The following is a 27,065-nucleotide window of genomic DNA, read 5'->3' on the forward strand; positions in this document are numbered from 1 at the left end:
GATATCCCGACAGCGCCCCCTTTGGCACTTACTGTGATCTCAAAAGGTTAGATTTGACATTTACAGTACACTGTATTAGGTAATGATTATTGAACTTATTTTTACATGCTTGATAGTTATATGCACATTAAAACGTAAGGGGAATTCAATTAAAAAGCAAAAAAAAAAAAAAAAGTCAACCAGGAGAAAACTTATTTACAAATATAAATGTTCCTAAAAAAAAAAACGTCCTTTTCAAACAAAATTGTGCAGTCTTTGCAGTGTAAATTATTGTAGTTGATGCTTTACTGCTAACAAAAACGGATATTTGAGCAGTCTTCTGCTTTTGTTTTCTGCCTCCAGTATTTTTCCATTAAACGTAGCCTAGCTAACATTTAGCTTTCACCTCGGTATCGGCTGCATCTTTTGACCGATACTTTGTCACAAACAACACAGGGATGACGGGAGCATTGTTTGTCTTTTGTGAGCCTTTTGTCGATTGAAAAAAAAACGAGTTTTACAGAGTTGTGGGAGAAGCTAGCCGCTCACGTATTAGCATCGTTAGCATCTGACGTTTCCGTCATCAGAGGCGCAAAACGCAACGTGATTACGTCAATTGCATCCGCTTTAAAACAAATACATAAATGGATAAAAATGCTGCTTTTATTGAAAATGCACGGAATTTTAACAACTAACATGTTCATCTGTGAGGTGAACGGAGAAAATCCCGATTCCGAATGAGGTTATCGTGATGCTATAGTCAAGTTGACATCGCTTTATTTTGACGTCGCAGCGCCTCAAACGGAAGTGTGTCAACGCTCAGCCGGCACCTTGATTTGTCGTCGCTAAAAAAAAAAAAAAAAAAAAAAAAACTCGCTTCTAACTGCGCTCCGTCACTTCTCGACAGAGCATAGCGGGAGGAGAGCAAAGCAGTCGGCCGGTCGTGTCTCTACCCGAGGCCGGATGGTAAAATCCAACCTCCAGCGGATCCTAAACAGTCATTGCTTTGCTCGCGAAAAGGAAGGAAAACAGCAGCCCCTCACCACAATGGCGGATTTGAGTAGCGGTATTTGTGACATGATTGCAAAGTAAGTCAGCGAGCTAGCTTGGGTGAGCTAACGATGCTAATCGCTTTGTGTGGGGGAGGGGTGGCGAGAATACCCTCAAAGCCACGTAAATCTTTATTTTACAGTACAGAATGTTGGGACATTTAATATGTATAGGACGTAAATGTAATTAAATTGGCCGTTTGTCTGAGTTAGCCACGACTTTTAAGCGTTAACAGCTCATGCCAGTTTACGAGTTAGCATCGTCGTCGAGCAGGTAAAGGCCAATTTGTTGACTAAACTCATATTGATAACCCAATAGTGATAAGAGGCGACTTTTAATAAGTGAAGCATTTGATCTTCATCCTGCGAGTAATAAATTGCAAAAAACCCTTCCTCGGTTAGCCGAAGTGCGTCACTACGCATTTAACACTGTTTGACAACTGGCTACCTGTGTCAATATCGTTTATCTTTATTTTAAGTAATATTTAAATAATTCTAAACGTCGCGAATTCAAAATTGGAGTAAAATGTTCATTTGCTGTTGGTCACGTGGGATGTGTCAGAATGAGGCCGTTATGTAACGACACCGCTCGGAGGCGACGTCACAGTGCGTCGTGACGTCACGCCGTACGTTTGACGGGAGAGTTAGCTTAGCATGTAGCATGAGCGGAAAGCCAGCGGGCCACAGTTCAGCTGCTGTACGGAGCAGAAGAAATAACAAGTTATCGTTTTTATTTTGGTTTGAAGCAGATGATTTGTTTTGTTTTGTTTTGAATTCCATAAAGGTCAATTTTCATTGACTTTTACTGTGAGAATTTGCTCAAATGAGTGCTAACGAGGTAGCCTCCCTATGTGGTGACGCTAATTTGGCCCCCACCATCGAATGCAATTTGTTTTGATTGCAAAGTGTGCATTTTCTGTTTTGCTTGCGAATCTAACCCCGCCCCCACCTTTTTTGTGCGGCGCCTGTCCAGTCTGTCCACGCACTGTAGTAGTAGTACCCGCGGCCCGGGGCCTCTGTGGTGCTCCTGATGCCCCTCTCCCACCCCTGAAGATCCCAGGTGGGCGAGGGAATGGCACACGGGATCACGCTCCTGCAGCTCGGTTGCTCTACTCCGTGAGTCGCCGGCCGCTCTCGTCCCCCGCCCGAAAGGTTGCCGACGCATTTCCTCTTCTGCCGCACCAGGACCTGAAGTTGACCGTTAGCGAGGAGCCGGCAGGCGGCGGTCGCCCCGGGATACTCCACTTCCAAAGTCGTCCCACCGTCAGCAAGACGGTCCAGTGGGACGCCGTCGTGAGCGGCGGCGCGCTCTTCGTGGAGATCCCGCTCGGACCGCTGCCCGAAGGCAGCAAGGAGAGGTGAAGCCGTCCGGCGCTTTTTCAGGTCAATTTTGGGCTAGAGAACTAAAGTAGATCCTGGACCGCGAGCCAGCCAATCACACGGGTCCATAGAAATTATACATTATACGCTCAAAATTTACCCTTTGGACAGTTTATTGGAGCAAGAAAATGTTACCGCCCACCTTATGTGGGTGGCAACCAAGATAGTTTTAATTAACCAACTCACGCTCCTAGCTAGGTAGCTTAACATAAAATGCCGCCTCATATTTTTATTTTCATTTTTATATTTAAATATTTTGATTTTTTTCGAAAGAAAATGTGATTCTTTTTAAAAAAAAAAAAGGTGAAGTTTCAAAATGGATGAAGTTAGTATCAAATAAATGTGAATGGGTGGAACGGTGGATCAGCTGAAAAGGTGTCGGCCTCGTAGTTCTGCGGACCCGGGTTTGATCCCCAGACCTGCCTGTGTGGAGTTTGCACGTTCTCCCCGTGTCCTGCGTGGGTTTCCTCCCACATCCCGAAAACATGCAACATTAATTGGACACTCTCAATTGCCTCCTGCCAGTTGACATTTGGGATAGGCTCTAGCACTCCCCGTGACACTAGTGTGGATAAGCGGCTGAGAAAATCCCCTTGGTGTGATTGTGAGTGCGGCTGTTTGTTTCTATGCGCCCTGCGATTGGCTGGCGACCAGTTCAGGGCGTACCCCGCCTCCTGCACGTTGACAGCTGGGATAGGCTCCAGCACTCCCTGTGACCCTCGTGAGGATAAGCGGCGAAATAAAAATGGATGGGCTGGATAAACGTGACGGTCCATTTTTGTGTGCAGCTTAGTGTCGCTGTTGGAATACGCCGAACAACGTCTGAAAGTGGTCAACGTCTTCGTCTGCTTCTACAAGAACAGGGATGACCGCGGTATGTATCTGCAAATCTCACTTTTTTTTATTTTCCATATAAATATGATTTTGCAATTGGGGCCATGGGTTGATACAGGTTTGAAATTTTAGCTATCCAGGAGATGAGGATTTTTTTTTCAGCTTGTTACTATAAACAAGTGGCAATGAACAGCAAATATGTATTTCTGATTAATAGAAAAAAAATAGCAAAACGACAACAAACTGACTTTTTTTTTTGTTTGTTTTTGCAGCGAAGCTGGTGCGCACGTTCAGTTTCCTGGGCTTCGGGATCGTGAAACCGGGCCACGCCCTCGTCCCGCCTCGACCCGACATCCTCTTCATGGCCTACAATTTAGACAGGGACTCCTCCGACGAGGAGTAGCCCCACCCCCGGCCCACCCCCCCCCCCCTTACGTTCCGCCCTCCTCCTTCCACTCTCGTGTACTCGTCGTTCTCCCCGTGTTTCGTTTGCGAGTCACTTTTGGATAAAAGAGGGAAGGAGGTTTTGGCTCGCTTAGTGTTAGCTGTGGCAGCGCTTTTGTTTATCCATGGAGTTGTTCTGTTTCAACGTACAACACTCGTGCACACGAAAAAAGGTCATCAGGTTTTTTGGGTTGTATTTTATTTTATAATTTTTTTTTTTTTACACTGGTACGGCGGTGACAAAATGCCTGTCATGTTGAAATCTTTTTGAGGGGGACCACTGGCGTAGCACTCACATCCACTTTTTGGATAACTACCCTGTCGACTGGTACTTATAAACAGCACAGTATTTTTTTTTTTTTTTTGGTTTTTGGGGCTTCGTCTTGATGTAAATCTCATTTATTAATTTCATGTTTTTTGGGTTTTTTTGGTGGGGTGTTATCAGGAGGGAGGGGAAAAACTGATGTTCGGATAGGACTGACTTTGTATCTGCATTCCTTTTTATTTCAAGTTCACTTGACACCTTTGTGCTATTGTACCTATTGTTTCTCTTATAATAAAACAAATCCCCAAATGTTTATATATATATATATTTTTTTTTAATGAAGGCTTCCTTGTAAGATCTTCTTAGTCGCTTATCCTCACAAGGGTCGCGAGGAGTGCTGGAGTTTATCCCAGCTGGCAACGGGCAGGAGGCGGGGGACACCCTGCACTGGTCGCCGGCCAATCGCAGGGCACATTGAGACACACAGCCGCACTCACAATCACACCTAGGGGCAATTTAGAGTGTCCAATTAATGTTGCGTGTTTTTGGGGATGTGGGTGGAAAGCGGAGTGCCTGGAGAGAACACAGGGAGAACATGCAAACTCCACACAGGCGGGTCTGGGATCGAACCCGGGACCTCAGAACTGTGACGCCTCCTTGTAACATATTTACAGTTAACATCAAATATGGCTAAAACAATCTGGTAAAATGGGTGTGTACATTATTTTCATCAATAGTACTGTAATAATTGTTGCATTTATTTAGCTATTATTTCCCCCCCTAAAATTAGCTACCATAATTAAATGAATTTATTTTTATAAAAAGTGCACTGCTGCATATTTTTGATTTGGCATATAAATCCAAACCTTATCAAATGTGACAATGTGCAGCCTGTTCACTCTGTGCTAATGATATCAATAATCTAGAAAGAAACGAAGCTTGTCTTGAATCGAAATATTTAATAGGTACATATTAAGTATTATGACATGTATAAAACATGAAGCAATTGAACTCCCCGTCAGACCGGCAAATGCGCTCAGAGCATCATGATTAAAATGGAACTGAAGCAACTAGAAACCTACAGACAGGGAAAAAACAGACATTGGTATTTGAAGTCTCTCAGAGAAATTAATTTTTTTTTATTCTTCAGTAGAGTGCAATAGGTATTAAAAAAAAAACCTAAAAAAAAAAATAACGACAGCACTGAAGCCAAGCGTCCACGAGACGTCTAAAAAGGATTTTTAGCATTGTAGGTTCACGTACAGAAGGAAGTCACTGCAGGGAGGAGCGCTATTTAGTTAGCCACGAACAAAACAAATTATTAATGCACATCACAGTTCGCCTTAAAAAGACCATTTAGAATTGCATGTTTTGAAAAATAAAAATGACAACAAAAAAACCTGAATGATTAAAACGGAAACGAGGACAACGTCAGCGCAAGTGCGACAAGCCCGCCGGAAAAAAACAAAATAAAAACCAAAAAAAAAAGAAAGAAAAATGGCATGACTGGAAAATGTGTCACGTGACCAGAAAAGCAGCTGAAACTTGGAGCCTTGCCAACCGTCAACATTTGAATGCACCATACCAGAGTCAAAACATAAAAACATAAATGGAAAAGAAAAACAAATTGTGAAAATGGAATTTTTTTTTAACATGTCCAAATATGGCAATACTAAAGTCACCACTCTTGTTCTGAACCGCTCATCCTTTCAATTTGATTAAAACTACTCAAAATAACATTTTTTAAAAAATTCCTGAAAAAATTACTATTATTAAAAAATGCGATAATTTTTTCCATGCGTTTCTTTTTTTAAGATTACAAGAAAAAAGATTGCATGGGAGAAAAGTAAATGACTATTTCTTTTTTTTTTTAAGGAAAACGGTCATATTACCACACCATCAAAGTTGGACATATGTCAGAACGGGCCATATTTAAGACGTGAAATGTGAAATATCGTCAATATTTGGAAGATGAACAGAGACACGTCAAAACGGGCGCGATTCAAAGACGCACTGAACAGGACTGAGCAAATGTGACGTATCATAAATGCGACGTATCATTAAGATGGTGAATTCAGGCTACACCAGACGGGTCAAAGGGGCACATCATCAAAGACACGGCTACAGAAAATGGCGCGCGTCGGTAATATCGTCAAAGATGTGCACGACGTCACGTTATTAAGACGTGAGACGGGGAAGATCATCAAAATGGTGCGCGTCGACAAAAGACAGCTCCAAAAGGGGCTACGTTTAATGGGCCGTGTCGTTGAAAGACACGAAAAGGGGTGGAGCAACACAGACGTCGAAAGGGCCACGGGGTCGGACAACGTATCGGGCGGATAGTCGCAAAGACGCAGCGGATCGGGCGCTACTTCAAAAACAGGTCCAACGTAATTTCCGGGCTACAAGCCGCGACTTTTATGCGGGGCTAGCGTTAGCGACGCTACCATTAACGCAGTGCTAGAGTTAGCGCACCTGGTTTTAAGCCTCGGTACACAGAAAGAGTTTAACGCTAGCGCTGCACTAACGCTAGCCCCACGCTAACGTCAGCGCCGCATTAACGCTACTGCTAACGCTACAACTAGTGCTAATGCTAGCACTGCGCTAACACTAGTGCCACGCTAAAGCTAGCGCCACGTTAGCGCTAGTGCTAACGCTAGCGCTGCGCTAACACTACCCCCACGCTCATGCTAGTACCGGGCTAACACTAGCGTCGCGCTAGCGTTAAACTCTTTCTGCGTACCGAGGCTTCTAACCAGGTGCGCTCTGTCGGCCGGGAATTACGGGACGTCAAACGGCTCCGTGATCGAAGACACGTCACTGTTAAAGACACAAATGGGGGCATAAGCAAAGATGGTGCGTCATCCAAGCGATACTACTCGCGTCGCGAGTATCATCAATAGATATCAAACGGGCGTATCAACGGGGACACGTGAACTGGGGGATAATGCCAAAGACAAGTCAAATGCAAATATTATGAAACTTTTGCGCGTTGGGTTCAGGAAATCGAGTCACGCTATCATTTCTCGACATGGACGTCGTCCCGTGTGGCTATGGAACCAAAAACGGTAACTCATTGTCGCGATTTACACCGTTTTGCACCGAGCAACAGCACTGCACTCGCCACCTTTGGGGCGTTGCCGGTTTGGTCCTTTCGGGAGGTCAGTGCTGCATTCAGGAACGCAAACAACGAGGTTCCTTTGGAGCTATTCATCATTTCTAAGGGGGGGGGGGGCATTTTTTTATTTTTGTGTGACTGCTGCTCGCACCTTTGGAATGTTTATAAAATTTTGGGGGAAACGCCACACGGGTGGATGCGTTTAGCAAAAGGTTAGCGTGCTAGCATGCTAGCTTTGCGCGACGAACAAGTGCTTTTTTTCCAACATTTTTCCTGTATTAACTCTTTGGGGGTCAATAATATTATAGACTACATATATACTACGTATATTATAGTTTGTGTGTGTGTGTGTGGAGGGGGTGGGGTGGGGACCTGAGTGCTACATAATGGGGGTGACAAAAAATTGAATGTGACGTCAAAAGGGGCGTAAAATGAAGAAAAAAAAAAAAAAAAAAAATGGGGGCGCGTCATCAAAAATCCAGCACGGCGCGTCCCGTCGGACGTCAACTAAGTGCATCGTCAAGGACGTTGCAGCGGAAGCGGCCGGTTCGCGGATGGTACACCGAAATGCGGGTTAGCAGGCGTACGACACCAATTTCCTCTCAAGAGTGGCCTCCGCTCGACTGTGCGTCTCGAACGAAATCCGCAGTCGAGTACTCGTGTAGTAGTTAAGTATCTAAACGTGTGTGTGTGTGTGTGTGTGTGTGTGGCGGGCTAGTAGTGCGTGCGTTCAAGTCCTTGGTGTAAAATCTCAGGCTGGTGAGGTTTATGGAGGAAACGGATGAGGTCGGAACCTACTGAGGTGCTTTGTGTGCTCGATGATTGTATACATGAAATGGCTGTGTGACGCACTACGCGTAGAGCCCGACGCGGGAACTGCGACGCGTCTTTAAAGTGGAGCTCTCGACAGTATACCTGTGTGTACTCGTGTAACTTGGATGTTTGTGTGTGTGTACTTGTGTGCGCGAGCGCGGCTTCTGGTCCAGAGCGGCGTTGGATCTCATCGGCCTTTTGTGTAGCCGGGAAAGAACTGGTCCAGCAGAACCTGCAGAGTCTTGTTTTGCGTCATGACGTAGTCCTTGCCCAGGTCGTGGCGGCAGGCCGGGCAGGTGTACACCTCCGCCCGGAAGGAGCGCTGGAGGCATGTCTGGAAAAAAAAACAAAGGAATAATCGCTTTATGCGTACGTTTATGACTAATTTATTACAGGTTTTTGGCGCGTCAAATATTTTTCTCATGAATGATTTTAGAGCGAGCAAATACATTTTGAGAATGGCCTTTTGTGATGAAAAATTGCAACTACATGAAAGGTGTAAAAGCAGAAGTATGACCTCACGTTACCAAATTTGCATAACTGGTTAGCTGACTTCCTGTGCGACGCTAACGAGCAAAATTATGCCATTGTTGCCATGATTGTTTGAAGCCGAACTCACAAAAATGTATAAAACATGTACACTGATGCCTCGGTTCTCGACCACAATCCATTCCAGAAAACGGTTCAAAAAGTGATTTGTTCATAAACCGAATTTATTTTTTCCATTACAATGAATGGAAAAAGAAATAATGCGATCCAAGCTCAAAACAATTCGGCTTTTTAAAGCATTTTTTAAGCTTTCGCTGATAATAAACTGCATAGTAGAAATACACGTATAGTTTAAATACTTATATACTAGAAATATATTAATTTTTTGCTTAAAATGTATGCTTTAGTAGTCAAGTAGGCTAGGCTGGAAGTGCATTGCCGTATCTACTTGGCCCCCAGCCTTGGAAACTTTTTTTAATTAACAAACGTGTACAATAACTTTAAACAAGCAATAATTGGGGGGGGGGGGGGGCAATCCATCCATTCTTCCATCCATCCATTTTCTTTCCCGCTTATCCTCATGAGGGTCGCGGGGAGCGCCGGAGCCTATCGCAGCTGTCAAAGGGCAGGAGGCGGGGGAGACCCTGAACTGGTTGCCGGCCAATCGCAGGCCACATCGAGACAAACAGCCGCATTCACAATCACACACACAAAAATATGTAAGCATGAGTGAAGATCCCAGTTCGAATCCCAAGTTTTTGTGGTAAAAAGGTTTTCCACCATTAATAACTTATAACCTATACAACTCAAGTGAGGAAAAAAAATAGAACAGGTAAACTTAATTTGGGGTTCACTTTGGACGGTGTCGGGCGTGTGCCGACTCCCGTTTCCAACGCGTTTGAGGGTGATCACTTCGAGGTGTCGTGGCGGCCGTTTGTACCTTGCAAACGTTGTGCGAGCAGACGGTGGTGATGGGCTGGAAGGCCAGCTCCTGGCAGCAGACGCACATGAAGATCTGCTCCATCTTACGCAGGAAGTTCTCCAAAGCACATGAGAAAGTGGCGCGTGTCAGTCGGTAGTTGTGCGTACGTACCGTAATTCCCGGCCAACAGCCCGCACCCGGTTACAAACCTCACCGAGTACATTTGTTAAGGAAATACCGTTTGGTACATACGAAACAGCATGAGATATTTACAAAGAAAGACGGTACCACAAGAAGGAGTTTAACGGCTAAGGCTAGCGCCGCGCCAAAGCTAGCACTAATGCTAGCGCCGTGCTAAAGCTAGTGCTAACGCTAGCGCTAACAGGGCTAAAATAAAACTTCACGGCAAATTTCACTGAGACACGCCAGTAACACAGCAGCAACACGCTACCACAGCGGTAATGCTAGCGCAGCGCAAACCGGTAAAAGTCACTTCCTCGTCACATATATTCCACCGTTCTCATTCTTACCTTTACTGCTCGAGTGCCCCCTTGCCATTAGAAATAATGCACAAATTAGCCGCATCACCACGTAAACCGCAGGTTTGAAAGCGTGTGGAAAAATGTCGCGGCTTGTGGGCCGGAAATGACGGTATTTCTACATTTGTGAGCGTTGTGGCACATACTGGTCCCTCCGCCAGATGTCCCAGGGCTTCGTCCCACAGCTTTTTATTGGCCGCGTCCTCCCCGATCAGCTGCTGCTGCTGCTCGGACAGCACGAAGGCCTCCTCCACCTTCACGCGCTTAGTGGGAGGCTCGGGCGCCGGCGACCAATCTGGGAAACATTTTCAAAGAATAATTAAAAATAAAAATAAAAATGCGCGCACACAAGCAGAACTCGCTTTTCATGGTTTGGTCTCAGAAGGAATTGTTAAAAAATAAACACCCTTAAATACTGTAGGTGCTTCCCTCTTTACCTCAGCAAAATTCATTTCCTCCCAAGTAACTTAATACCTAACTACCGCAGAGTATTAAAGTATAAAAGTATTCTATTACACTTCCCGGCGGCTCGTAAAGCGTTGGCCTCACAGTTCTGAGGTCCCGGGTTCGATCCCGGCCCCGCCTGTGTGGCGTTTGCATGTCCTCCCCGTGCCTGCGCGGGTTTTCTCCGGGCATTCCGGTTTCCTCCCGCATCCCAAAAACATAAAAAATTAATTGGACACCCTAAATTGCCCATAGGTGTGATTGTGAGTGCAACTATTTGTCTCGATGTGCCCTGCGATTGGCTGGCAACCGGTTCAGGGTGTACCCCGCCTCCTGCCCGTTGACACCTGGGATAGGCTCCAGAACTCCTTGCGACCCTCGTGAGGATAAGCGCCAAAGAAAAACACCTCGATGCCCCCCCCCAGGGAATTAAATTCCTCTTCATTCATGCCCATCTATCGCATTCCTTCAAATATTTCCTTCAAGGAGAGACTGCAGAGGCGCAACAACTATTTATGAAAAATAAACACCTCCCATAAATCGATGCGTCCCTTTTTGTCCAGCAGAGGGCGCAAGCAAGCCGTGACTAACTCTTGCGTTTCCTCAAGCAGACCCTGCCGGGTCGCAAAGACAAAGAAATTGCATAAATTCGCACTGAGGAAATTTACAAACAGCTTCCTAAAATAAACGCCTCCCCCAAAGTATTTTTTTTTTCTAACGCCAGGTGTTCATCACATTCCTAACGACCATATTTCTTCAAATTATGGCCAGTTGCTGCAGTTGCAAACAACATCAAATGGATTCATCCATTTTTAACCCTTTGGAAAACTCTGTTCCCGTCTGTTCTTCATCGAATTGACATCCAACTATTATATTTCCTCAAATAACGGTCGTTGTGAGATTTCTTCAGATAAATAAAATGCATTTGAGTAGATTTAAAAAAAAAAAAAAAAGAGAGAGAATTACAAGCTAACCTTTCAAGAATCACATTTGATGAAAGAGGAAAGAATGGAGACCACCACCCACCAGTGTCCTTGCTCGTCTTCTGATCGCCGTTACTCTGCGGCGCCTCCTCCTCGTCCTCCTCCACGGCGGCCATCAGGTGCTCGAACTCTTCGTCCTCCTCGTCCTCCTCCTTCTCCATTTTGGGGTGCTTCCGCGGCCTGCCCCGTCCCCGCCCCCTCCCGGAGTGGTGCTTGCTCCGGCCGCCGCGGCCGGGCCTCGCGATGGCCTCCTTCTTTGTCTTGTTCGCCATGACGGCCTGGTAGCCGGGCGGGTACTGCACGTACACGCGGATATCGCGTGAGGGGCCGAAAGTAAGACGCGACAAATCCATACAGTGAAACCATTTTTAAACATCTGTACTATTTTTCAGTACATTGGTGCCTTTACGTACGAGCACCTCGAATTATGATTTTTCTTTTCTTCAGAGAGGAGAAAAAAAATCTCCTCCACTAGAGGGGGGAGCACACTCCGCAACATCCTTCATCCATCCATTTTCTTTGCCACTTATCCTCACAAGGGTCACAGAGAGTGCTGAGCCTATCCCAGATGTCAACAAGCAGGCGGTGGGGCACACCCTGAACTGGTCGCCAGCCAATCGCAGGGCACCTGAAGACAAACAGCCGCACTCACAGTCACACCTTGGGGCAATTTAGAGTGTCCGATCAATGTCGCATGTTTTTGGGATGTGGGAGGAAACCGCAGTGCCTGGAGAGAACCCACGCAGGAGACGGGGAGAACATGCAAACTCCACACAGGCGGGGCCGGGATCGAACCCGGGTCCTCAGAACTGTGAGGCCTTTACCAGCTGATCCACCGTGCCGCCCAACCAGGAGTACAGTTTTTTTTCTTGAAAAAAAGTATTTGTATTTGTACTTTTGAGTGGGAAAGAAACGGGAAGGAAATGCGGGAAAAAAGTGGGAACATTTCACGCAGTCTAACCTGGATCAAGAGACCCAACTTCTTGATCCGGTCCAGTCCTTCAGGGGTCCAAGGTGCTGGCTCCTGATCGTCCCGTCTCAGCAAGTACCTCCACACCAAGTAGCCACACTTGCCAATCTCTGGCCAGTATTTCACCACCTAAAACGTCAACCGACGGTATATCACTTGCAATCAAAGAAAAACATTTTTGTCCTTGTGAACAAATGTACGAGTTCTGATTTAAAAAAAAAAAAAAAAAAGTTCATTCAGCCTGTCGAATTTTAGTGGTTCATTTTTCACAAATTTATTATCTATGTTATCTATTTGTTTTTTTACTTCCCCCAGTGGACCCATCCTCAGCTGTACTTCATTTTTGAGTTTTTTTGTGCTCTTTCTGAAATACTGAAGATGCCACAAGATGGCGCCAAAGCCACAGCCAACGGAAAGTAGCAATCGGTGTCAACAAAGTATTGAAAGACCAACATCATTTTAGGTCGAGAAATACATTTTTTTTTAGCCTGGGTTGTTAGTGGAAGTTAAGGAGAGCCTTCACCACATGAGAATTATTTTTTTTCCAAAATCAAATCATCCATCCATTGAGTCGCTTATCCTCACAAGGGTCGCGGGAGTGCCGCAGCCTATCCCGGCTGACTTCGGGGGAATAGGCGGACTACACCCTGAACTGGTCGCCTATGTTAAAATTCTTTTACGGTCTGAGTATTTTGTGGATTTTTACTTATTGCTGATCGGTCTGAGACGAGGTTTCACTTTAAACCCAAAAGAACAACGAGTAGAAGTAAATTTAAAAACTGCTTTGGAAACTTACACTGGAAACAACAAAACCCTTCACTTCCTTTACCTTGTAGATGCCGTCGTAGCGGTTTCCCTCCTCGGGGGCGTATTTGCTGATGCGCCGGCCTTTGGAGCTGCGCACCACTCTCACCGGCTTCCCGGCCCGCCAGTTCCGAGACTCTGCTCCGTCTTTGTCGTTCAGGGGGGCGTCGCAGTTCAGCGCCAAAGCTCTGCAAGTACACCAAATCTTTAAAGGGGGCGGCATACTGTCGTCGCCTTTCGCCCGAAGCCAGTTGGCGTAGGCTCCAGCTCACCCGTGAGACCCTAAAGTGAACAAACACCATCGAAAATTGAAAAATGCAGATATAGTGTCATGAGCGGACTTTAGCACCGCCAGGAGGGGCGTGGCCTGGTCGCCGCTCCGGGCGGTACCATCTCTGGCGCGCGTCACGGCTGTTCCGCATTCGGCATGTTAATTTGACCATATTTATGTTGGTGTTTACGTCACGGGCATTTGCCAGTTCATCGAATTTGCACTGTGTTACTACTTCTGCAATAAATCCCACTGGACATTATGCCTTTGTCTCGGAGTCCTGCATTTGGGTCCTCCCCCGCACCGATGGCTCGAGACAGAATGAACTGGCCAGACACAAACTCAGCGGACTCAAAGGTGAATCACGTTCCTGTCCTGGTGGCGATCCTTTCACGGCCACCTGACGACCACATCTCGGCGGCAACAACCCCTTCACGGCCGCCTCACATTCCTGTTCTGGCAACTATGGCGAACACTCCCTGGCCGCTTCACGTTCCGATTTCCGCGGCTACAGCAACGGGTTCGGTGGCGACCGATCCCCAGCTGCGGAGGGGTGGGGGGGGGGGGTTCGTGCCTTCTACCAGCTCCCCTTCCACCCTCCCCTGGTCATGTTTTTTTTTTTTGTTTTGACACATCTGGGATCCGTGCCTTAGGGAAGGGGTTCTGTCATGAGCGGGGCTGGAACACTCCCAGGAGGGGCGTGGCCTGGTCACCGCTCTGGGCGGTACCATCTCTGGCACTCGTCACAGCTGTTGCGCATTCGGCATGTTAATTGACCATGTAATTATGTTGGCGTTTACGGCACGGGCATTTGCCAGTTCATTGAGTTTGCACTGTGTTACCGTGTGCGGACACCACTTCTGCAATAAATCCCACTGGACATTATGCCTTTGTCTCGGAGTCCTGCATTTGGGTCCTCCCCCGCACCGATGGCTCGTGACATATAATGTGTGTTGATAATAGTATACCTTTTGATCTTTGTGTTATTTTGACCAAAGCAAATTGTGGAAAACTGCTAATGCGTCAACTTGAAAATGCCAGACTATTCCATCGTGGAAAATAAGTAATAAAAACAAACTTTACCTGTTCATGTGGGTTAACGTCTGGTCGAACGAGTGCTCGCCGATGCGTTTATTTCCCGAGAGGTCCCGGCCGCCGCTGCCCGTGTACGTGAACTCGTCCCCCCGGTCCTAAAGTGTGTACGATCACATGAGAAAATCAACTAGAGCGCAGGTGTCAAACTCAAGGCCCGGGGGGCCATATCCGGGCCACCACGTGATTTTATGTGGCCCGCGAAGGCAGATCTAGTTTGTGAAAATCTGGACACAAATTTCTAATTGTCATATTCCATAAATGATAACGTGATATTATAAGCATTTTGGAATGATCAAACATGAAAAATAGTTGGAAAAGTCAATACCCTTGATTTCTGATTCCAAAAATATTTCATAAATTGACGTAAATACAATGAAGTTATTAAATATTTTTAGGGTTTCACAGTCATAATGGCCGTCTGAGGGAAACCATAAAACCATAAAAAATGTTTGACACCCCTGAACTAGAGGTTACCAGTATGGAACACCTAATATAGGCTAGATTTCCACTGTATGATTCAAATAGCAAAATTTGAATTTCTTGGTCTCAAGTGGCCCAAATAGGATTATGGCAGCATAAAAAATTAAAACAACAACCAAAAGAAAACACAAACTTGCATATCTTCAAATCATAATCAGGCCTCTTCCAAATGCAGATGAAATTCTGATGTCTCGGAAATCTGCCAACGCCAGTGAAGCGTTGCCCAAATTCATTGATTAATGACATATTCACAATCACGTCTTCACAAATAACATATACAGTATATATTTACACCCACTCTGAATATGTACAGTGAAGGTATAGACCAAAACTTGTCTGCCAAAGCAGCAAAATATATTTTTCAAATGGGCAGATGGGCCAATTTCATTGAGTCACAACAAGAAAATAGAACCTATTCCGTTTTAATTTTAACACAATACATTTTCACATTTGTATTATAAAATTACCCCCCCCCCAAAAAAAAAATCAGGAATAGGCATGAAAATGAGCAGTGTGCACTCGCACGTGACCCACCACTTCGTCCTCAAAGCCCCCAGCCAGCACCAGCGAGTAAGAGCCATCGTTGCTGCGACCGTGGATGCCGCCCACGTGCGGCCTGTGGACGCCCGCTTCGCTCACCTGCGGGCAGCGGAGAAAATTGAATGTGGGGAAATTCAATTTAAAAAAAAAATGAACCGCATCACACGCCGTCTTCAGCAACAAGACGACAGCCGACCTGAACTCGGAATTTCCATGTGGTCCCGACAGGAACGCCGGGAATTGGGCCGTAGTGGTTGGAGGGAACAATGGTGCACTCCTTGGTACGTCCCACGCAAGCCATGCCCTGAAAGAACACCAAAAAAACATAAAAAAAAATACCTGCACAAAAGCATTGGATACTCATCCATCCTTGAAATTTTCAACACCTACATCAGCTTTCATTCATTCACTTTCTACACTTCCCTCATGCAATCCTCCCATTTTCTATACCGATACCCTCCACCCATCAATTTTCGACACCTTTACCATTTCATTTTCTATACAGTGATGCCTCGGCTCTCGACCACAATGCATTCCAGAAAACGGTCCGAGAAGTGATTTGTTCGAAAAACGAATCGACGTTTCCCATTACAATAAATGGAAAAAGAAATAATGCGTTCCAAGCTTAAAAAATTAGGCATTCCAAAGCATTTTTTTTAGCTTTTCCTGATAATAAACTGCATAGTAGCAATACATGTATAGTTTAAATACGTTATATAGTAAAATAATTGAAGAAATATATGCATTTTTTGCTTAAAATATATGCTTTAATAGTAGAGTACACTCGGCTGCGAGTGCATTGCAGTATCTGTAGTAAGTCGGTCCCCAGCCTTGCAAAGTTTTTTTTTATTAATAAAAGTGCAGAATAACTTTAAACAAGCAACTTGGCTTCTTTGGAACCATGATTGGGGGTTAATAGTCCTCGATAAGAAGAACAAAAAAAGTCACTACCGGGAGACATTTGTGTACAGAGGCTGCGTTATACAGAATAACAAAAGTGCGCCGGTTGCGCCACGCACGTTATGTCATTTCCGTTTTTTTTTGTTTCCGGGGGGCGTTCGAATTGACAATAACAAAACACGTCGTGGGTGGGTCAACTGCTTGCACCACGCGCAATCTGTTATTTCCGAGTTTTGTCGGAGGTGTTCGAGTACCGATTTTCGTTCGAAAACAGAAGCAAAAAAATCTCGAAATTTTCATTCGAAACATACCATACCTACATACCAACCATTTTCTAACTATACAATGCATCCGTATTCTATAACCTAATCCATTCAGTCGATTTTTGATACCAATATCATTCTTCACCATCCCTCCTTCCATTGATCCATTTTCTTGACAGTTTTTCCCATTTGTGGAATCCATATTCTCAATTTGCACAAAACAAAACCACCCCTGCAAAACCAGGGTGTAACGAGTGGATGTTATGTGGACTTTAATTGTTCTCCTGTTGGTATATTTTGCCAGAAGAACGTCAGAGATCTTTTATTAAGACAGCTGGAAAACTTTTAAAATGTGTGGGCGGGACACACACACACACACACACACGCCTCCTCTAAAGTGTCACGCCAACGTCAAGTTTAATGAAGCATCTTCATAAAGCAAATATGGGGAAAAAAACGTGTTGATGTGTTTTATCTAGAAGAAGCTAGAATACACTTGAAGAAGTCACGTGGCTGTTAAATGTGCCCACATAACACACATGAGCTGAGCTGTTTCAAATTAGCCCGCAGACAGGGAATGTTCCACAGAAGAAAGAAACAAAGGTATTTTTCCCATGACATGTCCAGGAAAGTGTCTCCATCGCGCTCAGCGTCTTTGTTCTCGTGACGGTAGAAGCCCAGAAAACGACAGAAAAATAAGAGTCCCAACGACCCACTATTTGCCGGCCCTTGATGTTATTAACTCGTAATATAAAGTAACTACATGATATGTACATCTTTTATTCAAATCCATCAGTTGCGCCCCTTTCAACGCACAAAAAAAATCCCGTGCCAGAAATTGACACGGGAAGTTGTCAGTTTTGAGGCCTCAAACCTTGACAAACCCATTTTGACTTTGCCCTCACCTTGCCCCAGTCCCGTTGACTCTCTGTAGTGGCCGAGGGCATTTTGGCCCTCTTCTTGCTGGCCTTGAGCTTCTCCCCGGCCTTGACCACCTCATTAGTGTCATTCTTACAGGTCGGACAGTACCTGGCGGCAACACGCGGGAAGAGGTTACGCGTCAACGTCAGGCTGTAATAGTTACAAAACAGGGGAAAGCTATAAATAGAAACCATGAGGGTGGGGGTCTTCCGGCTTTTGCAACCCACACTCCGGTTTGACACTCAGCACACACGGGATTAAAGATCACACCGCGAGCCTTTTCCTTTTTTATGACACACGTCGATCAATGACATATTTAAACCTGATGTGACCCGCAGACGACAAGACGTCAGGCAGAAGCATCTCACCAGTCCTCGTCGTCCGGGATGGTGGCCAGCGGCGGGTTGAGGCAGTAAATGTGGAAGGCCATGTTGCACTCGTCGCACAGCAGCTGCATGTGAGCGTCCTGCTTGCCGCCGCACACGCAGCACGAGCAGAAGCGGCACTCGGCGTCCGGGTCGGCCTTGCAGTGTTTGCACTCCGGCCCGCTCTTCCCTAATGCCGAAAAAGGATAAAGACAGGAGTTAGCATTTTTTTTTCCCCCTGCATAGAATCTGGAGGTATTATGAATACTAGCTAGTGGTGGCTTGATGTCTCTGGTGCAGGGTGGATGCAGGCGCTCCCTTGAGCTGCTTTTACATGCCCAAAATCCAAACGCTCACCCCGACTAGCCTCTAAACTTGCAACCAGGGAGCAGATTTGCCCATTTCTGAGGCCGGTACCACTTACCAGAGCGAAATTAAATATCCAACGACTACCTAAGGCTAGCGACAAGCTAACAATAGCGACGAGCTAATGCTAATGACGGCCTAACGCTAGTGAGGTCTACATTGGACCACAAAGAAGACTTCAACGGGGACCGTGTAGATTTAGAGGACACTGGACAAATGGACACGAGCTAACGCTAGCGAGGTCTACATTGGACCACAAAGAAGACTACAACGAGGACCGTGAGGATTTAGAGGACGCTAGACAAATGGAAACGAGCTAACGCTAGCGACGAGCTATCGCTAGAGAGGCATACATTGTACCACAAAGAAGAAGACTACAACGAGGACCATGAGGATTTAAGAGGATGCTGGACAAGTGGACATGAGCTAACGCTAGCGACAAGCTAACACTAGCGACGAGCTAATGCTAGCGACGCCGACATTGGACCAAAAAGAAGAAGACTACAACAAGGACTGTGAGGATTTAGAGGATGGTGGACAAGTGGACACGAGCTAACGCTAGGAACGAGCTAATGCTAGCAAAGAGCTAACGCTAGCGAGGCCTACATTGGACCACAAAGAAGACTACAACGAGGACCGTGAGGATTTAGAGGATGCTGGACAAGTGGACACGAGCTAATGCTAGCGACGACCTAACACTAGAGAGTGCGTATATTGGTATAAGGGTGCTGAGGATGGAGCTGCCAGGCAAAAGAGCGAGAGGAAGACCAAAGAAAAGGTTGATGGATGTGGTGAGGGAAGACATGAGGACAGTGGGTGTTAAGAGAGGAAAATGCACGAGATGGAAAAAGATGACATGCTGTGGCGACCCCTGACGGAACAAGTCAAAAGGAAAAGAAGAAGATAGAATCTGGAGGCAGCTACTTAATTTCAGGCCCCAGTGAACCTAAACTTCATTTAAAATTAAAGCTGCAAGGAGGGAGAACACGCACTCGCTGACCTTTTCCCATGGTCAATTCTCAAAATGATCACTAATTTAACATTGCACATTTGTCAAAGATACCTGCATCTAATAATTTGGCCAAATTCCCCAAAAGGTCTTCTTCATAACAAAGTGCATTACTTCCTGTTTAATTTCAGCGACAGGTCCTTGACATTTTTCATGCATCCTGTTATGGTCGACATGTCCACCACATTTTGTGTTCCACGATCTTCAGAGGGAAATTATTTTTCTAACTTTCCAAACGGTCATCACATTTTGACACCCTCCTCCACCCACATTAGCTGGCATGGGTTAAAAAGCTTAGCAATTGAGCATCGCCCATTTGCCTTGAATTTTGTATTTTTTTTTTTTTTTTGTAGGAAGGGAGGGGGGTGAACCTCCTCGTAGAGTTTGCAGTAGTTCCATCCATTTTCTTTGCCACTTATCCTCACAAGGGTCACAGGGAGTGTTGGAGCCTATCCCAGCTGTCAACACCCAGAACTGGTCGCCAGCCAATCGCAGGGCTCAGAGAGACAAACAGTCGCACTCACAATCACACCGAGGGGCAATTTAGTACGTCCGATTAATGTTGCATGTTTTTAGGATGTGGGAGTACCTGGAGAAAACCCTCGTAGGCATGGGGAGAACATGCAAACTCTCCGCACAGGCGGGGCTGGGATCAAACCCGGGTCTTCAGAACTGTGAGGCCAACACTTTACCAGCTGATCCACCATGCCCCCCTTTTATAAAATATGTTAAATATTAATATACAGTGGAATAACTTATATAAATTAGAGCTTACAGAAAATGAAAATACATAACTAATTATCTCCAGGAACTGCAATATTATGCTCCAATCAATCAAGAAAATGTAAAAATTATTTTTAACATAAAAATTAGGCAGGACTATCCCAAGTATTTAATCTGTCAGTACTGAAATGATTTTGCAAATTTATCGAGATGCGGCAAAAATCCCACACAGGACACGGGGAGAACACGCAAACTACACACAGGCAGGCCCGGGATCGAACCCGGGACCTCAGAACTGTGAGGCCAACGCTTTACCAGCCGATCCACCGTGCCGCCTTCCAGGAGTTCCATCCCTAAAATATCCCAAAATGGCTTCTTCTTCCCATCTAATTTGGTGCATGTGTCCTTGAGATGTTTTTATGCGCCCAGTTATGACATCAATGATACCAATCAATTTGTCGCTTGCAGCAAATAGTGACTTTTGGGGTGTATTGAGGCACTAACGACAAACCAGCAATTTCCGGGGCGCTCGAGCTCACGACATAATACAAAGACAATACATTTTTTGGAGGGGGGGGGGCACTTTCTAGTTTTTGTCAATATAACATTTCGATACATACGTTTAAATTGTCCATCAGCCGCCGAGAGGGCCGGAGCCCCAGGTTTCTCCACCTGGTAGACCTCATCCACAAAGTGAATCCTGCAATCCCCAATTACGTCGCCAGGGCCGCTGCAGAAGGGCGAGAGATGCACAAAATTAGCAAAAATTTAAAAAATGAACGCGCTTGAGACCCTCACCCAAGCAGAATCTTGACCCGGAGCTCCTTGTTGGTGCGGGAGGCCTGATTGAGCGTCTGAATCTCCGCATCGAACCAGAAGCCGCGCTCCTCCGGCATCTCCATGTTGTAATTGACCAACACGTTCATGCCCACCGTGAGTTGGTCCCAGCCCAGCAGGGTGCGGGCGCGGGGCCGCACATTTACCGCCCGCATCTCCACCAGACCGTTCTCGGGGTAGCTGCCGGAGGAGAAGAAGCCACGTTGAACCAAAATGGCCGACTACGGCTGAATTTCGTGAATGGGTCCTTGAGTGTTTTTCCTGTCTTGTTGTCACCGACACGCCCATCGAACCTCATTGTTAATCGTGTCAAGGGCAAAAAAACCCAAAACATTTTTTTAACGATTACAACAAGTTTTTGTGACACCTCAAATTATAAAACAACAAAATAAGACTGAGAAAGCACTTTGATAACAAAATATTGATCAATTAAGAAAGGTCGTGAGTGATGCTGACTCACCACTTGCCTCGAGTTGAACGTCAGTGGCTTTTTCACACTCCATGAACTGTGTCATTTTTTCCCTCACGATTTTTACCTACCACAACACATATCCATACTTTGTTTGAGTGTGAGGTGCCTAAACTTGTCCGAACATGCTGAAATTTCTCCCCCTCAAAATGAGGCGTGAAAATCCTTATCTTTCTCTTCATCCTATAAGCTGTGCTGATCTCAATCACAAAGCTATACAACATTGCTATCTACTAGCATGTTTGAGCTGACATTTATTTAGAAGTTAGCCTTTCACAGACAAGCCGGGCGAGACCATCTTTTCACCTACCGCCTACCCATTACATAACGTACTTGACAGATATCATCAGCGGGGCCAGTAAGCAGTTGAATTCCATGATACAAATATTAACGTATATGTCAGGGGTGCTCAATGCGTCGACCGCGAGCGGCAGTCTTGGTCGATTGCGGGACGGCATCCCAATGTTCCCTCTAAACTGCGCGCGTGCGAAATTGTGCACGGAAATTTCTCTAACAACCGCTGCTCCGCCACACTGTTGTTTTCCTAGCTTACCTTACACCATCCCCCGCCCCCTGCTCTTAAAGACGTACACTCATAATTACAAATGTTACAGTACTTACGCAGGCCATCAATGTGTCTTAGAACGACAGCGTGTCCACCACCGCTGCTTTAGTTAGCAACACACTCTGGGCAACGTAGAGCAAAGACAAGCTAGACACGCTGCTTATGTTTACTTTCGATATTAATGGAGAGAGTTAAAAAATAAATGCTGTTGTTTTAAGATGCAATGACTGTTATGTTCAACTGTTAAACTGGACGAGATTTTTTTTCTTTTCCGAGCGGGAAAGGTCTGGTCCGAAGCCAAAGTAGAAAGTGCAAGATGAGATGGTGTGTAATTTTGAAATTCCACCTTGGAACAGCCTGATCCAGGATGAAAACGCAGACAATACAGTGCACAAAAAGCTAATTCTGTTTTAAATATAGGAAGCAACATAACATTAACCTTAAAACGGTTTGCGAGCATCATCTTTCACCCCCACCCCTGCTGTCGGTAGCTCGCGAGAGGCTGGCTGCTTGAAAAGTAGATCTTGGGGTAAAAAAAAAGAGCCTGTGCACCCCTGGTTTATGTCAGTTAATGAGTTAAGCACATTAAAATGCTCAAAAGATAACACGTATCGGGTACAATTCAATTTCTGTCCACGTTTAAGGTCCACTGCGTATTTGTGTGTCTCGAGTGAAACTAATCTCTCCCCCGACGGCGATAAAGTCCACACTGCATATCAACACCACCGCCAGATAAATTAGATTCCGCAGAAATGCCCTGCACCTACCGAAAAAAAAAAAAAACATGGCGGCTCATCTTGTGCAGCTGCTTTTCTATTTTCAAGCAGCCCAAGCAGGTGTTTACAGGGGAGAATGTGCGTGAGTGGGAGTGGGAAGGCGAGCGCGAAGAAAGACCTTGCCCACCCTCCCGCTCTCAAGAAGATAGCAGAAAACCGCCGAGAAAAAAAAGAGGAGAAAAGAAAAGCAGACGATTTGAATAAAAAGGCCAACAGAAAGCTTTGTGATTGGGACCTCCTGGAAGCGCAGGAAATGGGATGACACATTTCTGTGGTTTAACGCTAGCCCGGGGAGCTTTTTTTTTTTTTTTTGTCCTTGGTCTTGCCCCCTCCTCGGCCTCTCAATCAATCAAATACTTTGAGCAAAGGACATTGCGCAAAAAACAACAACAACAAAAAAAAAAAAAACACATTTCGCAGCGCTGGATTTTCCCTGCAGTGAGATCGCAGTCCCCTTGCCACGAATGACAAAAATAAGAAATCTAATCCAACAAGATTCCATATTTCAATTGAATACTCGGATCAAACAATATCAAATGGAAAAACAGGCAACGGGAGTGACTTTGATATCAATGTGTTTTGGCGGCAGCCTATTTAAAAATTCACCTATTTGCAATTTTTTTTTTCTGTTTGGTCCATTATTTGTTGAAAAACTCCCGGTTGTGGATATTCTTTATCTACTATAATGCCCTGATGCCACAAAAAAAAAGCACCAAAGCACTGGAAATTAGGAAAAGTAGTACCGTAATTGGTGTCAAGGATGTATGCAGAAGTGATATGATTTTTGTATTGGGGAGGAGCTAAATTTAACCTGGGTACCGTTTACCGTCTTAGCCGTGCATTTTTTCAAAATCCAATCATTTATTTTCAAAGATAATCTTGTAAAATGAGCTTGAAATGATATTTAAGTGTATTCGATCATAGTTTGCGGGATATTTACAGTTTAAAACAAACTACTGGTATTATGAGCATTTTTTTAAGTAGCTTTGTCAAACGTGTTACACATACATAACATACGACATTCCCGAAAAAGCATTACTCTCGGACTCACGGTGCTACAATAGCAATGCATCCATCCATTTTACTGTTGCTTATCCTCACGAGGGTCGCGGGAGTGCCGGAGCCAATCCCAGCTGTCATTAGGCAGCGTACGGCCTGAACTGGCAGGGCACATGGAGACGGACAACAGTCGCACTCACGATCACACCTTGGGGAAATTTAAAGTTGAAAGTTGAAAACCCACACAGGCACGTGGGGGACATGCAGGCAAGGCCGGGATTTGAACCCTGGATTCCTCAGAACTGTGAGGCCAATGCTCTACAGCAGCGTCACCACCACCACCGCTATAACAGCTACTGTATTACATTTAAAAAAACAAAATACCGTAATTTCCAGCCTATAAGCCGCAACTTTTTTTAGACGCTCTCAACCCAGCAGTTTATGCAGTGATGTCGTGCATTTTTTCTAACGGCCAGAACGGGGCACTCGAGCCGAAAGGTAAGAATGAGACCGGTGGAATATATGTGCCGAGGAAGTGACTTTTACCTGTATCTTTTTTTTAACCGGCCCTGTTAGCGCTGTGCTAGCCTGTTGCTGCTGTGTTACTGCCGTGTCTCAGTGATTTTTACCGGTATGTTTTGTTTTAACCTGCCTTGTTAGCACTGCGCTAGTGCTGTGCTAGCCTGTTGCCGCAGTGTTACTGCCGTGTCTCAGTGATTTTTACCGGTATGTCTTTTTAACCGGCCCTGTTAGTGGTGTGCTAGCGTGTTGCTGCTGTGTTACTGCTGCATCTCATTCATTTAGGTGGGGTTTTTTTTGACCGGCCGTGTTAGTGCTACCGTGTTGCTGCTATGTTAAGCTAAGCTCAGGTATTAAAAGTGTTAGGGCTAGTGTTAGCGCAAGCTTTAGCGTGGCGCCACCGTTAGCATTAGTGCGGCGCTAGCGTGCATCCACGTCCTTCTGTCGGGTTATATGGACGACCCCAGCAGATGACAGGTAAGCCGCTTCGCTAGCAGTTCCAATCGTGGCTTCCAGAGGGCGCTGAATCGTCAGAGGGTCTGTCAGTAGCCGTTTTTTACACTGGCTAATAACATTTGAAAGACAGGAGAAATTACAAGTACCGTCATTTCCGGCCCACAAGCCGTGACTTTTTTCACACACTTTCAACCCTGCCGTTTATGCGGTGATGCGGCTAAATTTTGCGTTTATTCTAATGGGCGCAAGGGGGCAATCGAGCGGAAAATGTAAGAGTGAGACCGGTGGAATATATGTGCCGAGGAAGCGACTTTTACCTGCTCTGTTAGCGCTACGCTAGCGTTTATCGTGTTGCTGCTGTGTTACTGGCGTGTCTCAGTGATATTTACCCATATGTTTTATTTTAACTGGCCCTGTTAGCGTTGGCGCGGTGCTAGTGTTAGCGCTAGAGCAGCGCTAGCGTTAAACTCTTTCTGTGTACCGTCTTTGTAAATATCTTGTGTTTTAATGTGGGTTTAATGTGGGCACTTGCGGCTTTTACACAGGTGCGGGTTATGTATGTACCAAATGGTATTTCCTCGACAAATGTACTGGGTGAGGCTTATAATCAAGTGCGCTCTGTAAGCCGGATATTACATTAAGTCACTTTTTGTTTTTTATTTTCAATTACCGATTGCAAATCCACTTTAAAATTCCTTCGGCAAGCAAAAGCGCATATTTCAACCGTTCGATCCAAACGCCATGGCGCACGGAAAAATATTCACAGCGCAGGCCACGCCAAGGCGGCCATGTCTTAACGACAGCGCTTTCGCAGCAATTACAGACAAAAGCCGGAGGAGCCGTGGAAAAAAAAAGTAATGCTCCCGAGAACGAGGGGGTAACCATGGAAACGCCAGCTTCCAGAATTAATTTGACAGGGTAAAAAAAAAAAAAAAGAGGGAGACGTACGCGCCGGATCCGAGTCCAATTTGCGGGCCGCCGTTGGTGAAGCGCGCATGCATTTTTATCGCCGTGCGCTTGCGATCGGTTGGAGGGGAACCTTATTTCCTGCTGTGTCGCAACATCTCGCGTGATACGCTGCATGCCATGGAGGAGGAACACATGGCCATTATCTCACTACCACATACAGCAACAACACTTCCAGTCTGGCGGCTCGTTTTTTGAATGATTACTGATGTTCCCCTAAAAAAATTGGGGGGGAAAAAGTAAAAAAAAAAACAGCTCACTCATATGATCGGTTAAGATGGAGTCACATTCAAAGAACCTCAGATGGATTTTGGCGACATAAGCGGATTACAACGGGGACTGGGTATGAGCCAATCGCGGGACATACAGTAGATAAACAATCATTGATATTTTACTTGAAGGAAAATTCCGGTGGTTTGGAGTAACAAAGTATCCATTAGGTCATGTAATGTGTACTCCATCTTGATAATGTGATTTTAAAACCTCTCTAATTTAATAGTGTTTTGAGAAGATTTTTTGTCGTCAATTACGAATTTTCAGGGGCGCTGCCATTTTCACGAGTCACATGACCTCCGCGGGAGGTTCAAATCTGTGTGGAAGTGTTCCTCGGTCTTCCCGATCAACCGATAACGCTATTTCTTCATCAGATGAGGATAAATCCGAGAAATCAGCGCATGTAATCGAGCGTTTGGAACGGCACGTAACACGTCACATCCGCACACGTAGGTCATGTGACGTGCAAAAATGGCAGCACCCCTGAAAATTCGTAATTGTCGACAAAAACCTTCTCAAAACACGATTAAACGATCGAGGATTTAACATCGCATTGTCAAAATAAAGTACATATTACATGACCGATTGGATACATCGTTATTCCAAACCGCCGGAATTTTCCTTTCACACCTACGGAAAGGCTCGCGCACACCAAAGAATCCGACTGAACTTCGCAGATTGTGCACGTTGTGGCAAGATCACACGTTAAAATGCACATTAAAAAAAAAAAATAAAAAAATACACTTCCGGGTTTGATGTTTTACTGCAATATTTAATAATTATGTTTATGATTTATCATTTACCCGCGAATGAAAAAGTGGAACTTGTGGGCAAAATGTACGCAAGCGGTACCTGGCGCATCAGTCACTTTCAAATGAATATGAATGAGTGAACCTCTTACAAAATGCGCACGCTAGCTTTGACTCACACCCACATCCTCTTTCTGTGCCAACCCGCTTCTTCGTTTACTATCATTCTTATCTTTTTATGGTTTAATAAATGTGATAAACTACAATATGCCGACCTGTTCTGTTCAGGGCCTCCGAATATCAAATCGCTCAACGTATGAGTGTGCGTTATCAACTGGCATTTTTGGTTGATCCTGAAACGGTCACCCGCCAAAACGTCTTTAAAGGGGAATTCCAATGGTTTGCACTAACAATGTATCAAATAGGTCACGAAATATGTACCATATTTTGACAATGTGGTGTTAAATCCTCTCTCATTTAATGGTGTTTT

At 45.3% G+C, this 27,065-nt stretch overlaps 2 protein-coding genes across 2 annotated transcripts in view; one reads left to right on the forward strand and one right to left on the reverse strand.

Moving 5' to 3' along the window:
* The first annotated feature begins 845 nt into the window (after nucleotides 1–845).
* oaz1b (ornithine decarboxylase antizyme 1b) lies at nucleotides 846–4,266 on the forward strand. The gene is given in 6 exon segments (XM_061847683.1): nucleotides 846–1,067; nucleotides 2,002–2,056; nucleotides 2,058–2,144; nucleotides 2,214–2,386; nucleotides 3,197–3,282; nucleotides 3,515–4,266. Coding segments are annotated over 6 exon segments (657 nt in total). The 5' UTR covers nucleotides 846–942; the 3' UTR covers nucleotides 3,646–4,266.
* LOC133515281 (E3 ubiquitin-protein ligase UHRF2-like) overlaps nucleotides 3,888–27,065 on the reverse strand; it is a 41,201-nt gene continuing 18,023 nt past the window's right edge. Inside the window, exons 4-16 of the mRNA XM_061847681.1 lie at nucleotides 20,765–20,983; nucleotides 20,587–20,696; nucleotides 17,872–18,058; nucleotides 17,488–17,611; nucleotides 15,616–15,723; nucleotides 15,414–15,518; nucleotides 14,388–14,494; nucleotides 13,059–13,221; nucleotides 12,221–12,358; nucleotides 11,303–11,555; nucleotides 9,979–10,127; nucleotides 9,312–9,410; nucleotides 3,888–8,216 (exon numbers count right to left, since the gene is read on the reverse strand). Coding sequence (XP_061703665.1) covers nucleotides 8,070–8,216; nucleotides 9,312–9,410; nucleotides 9,979–10,127; nucleotides 11,303–11,555; nucleotides 12,221–12,358; nucleotides 13,059–13,221; nucleotides 14,388–14,494; nucleotides 15,414–15,518; nucleotides 15,616–15,723; nucleotides 17,488–17,611; nucleotides 17,872–18,058; nucleotides 20,587–20,696; nucleotides 20,765–20,983 — 1,909 coding nt within the window. The 3' untranslated portion in view covers nucleotides 3,888–8,069. The remainder of the gene's footprint in view (nucleotides 8,217–9,311; nucleotides 9,411–9,978; nucleotides 10,128–11,302; nucleotides 11,556–12,220; nucleotides 12,359–13,058; nucleotides 13,222–14,387; nucleotides 14,495–15,413; nucleotides 15,519–15,615; nucleotides 15,724–17,487; nucleotides 17,612–17,871; nucleotides 18,059–20,586; nucleotides 20,697–20,764; nucleotides 20,984–27,065) is intronic.

The sequence above is a fragment of the Syngnathoides biaculeatus genome, chromosome 17 (genome assembly GCF_019802595.1).
Source record: "Syngnathoides biaculeatus isolate LvHL_M chromosome 17, ASM1980259v1, whole genome shotgun sequence".
Taxonomy (NCBI): Eukaryota; Metazoa; Chordata; class Actinopteri; order Syngnathiformes; family Syngnathidae; genus Syngnathoides; species Syngnathoides biaculeatus.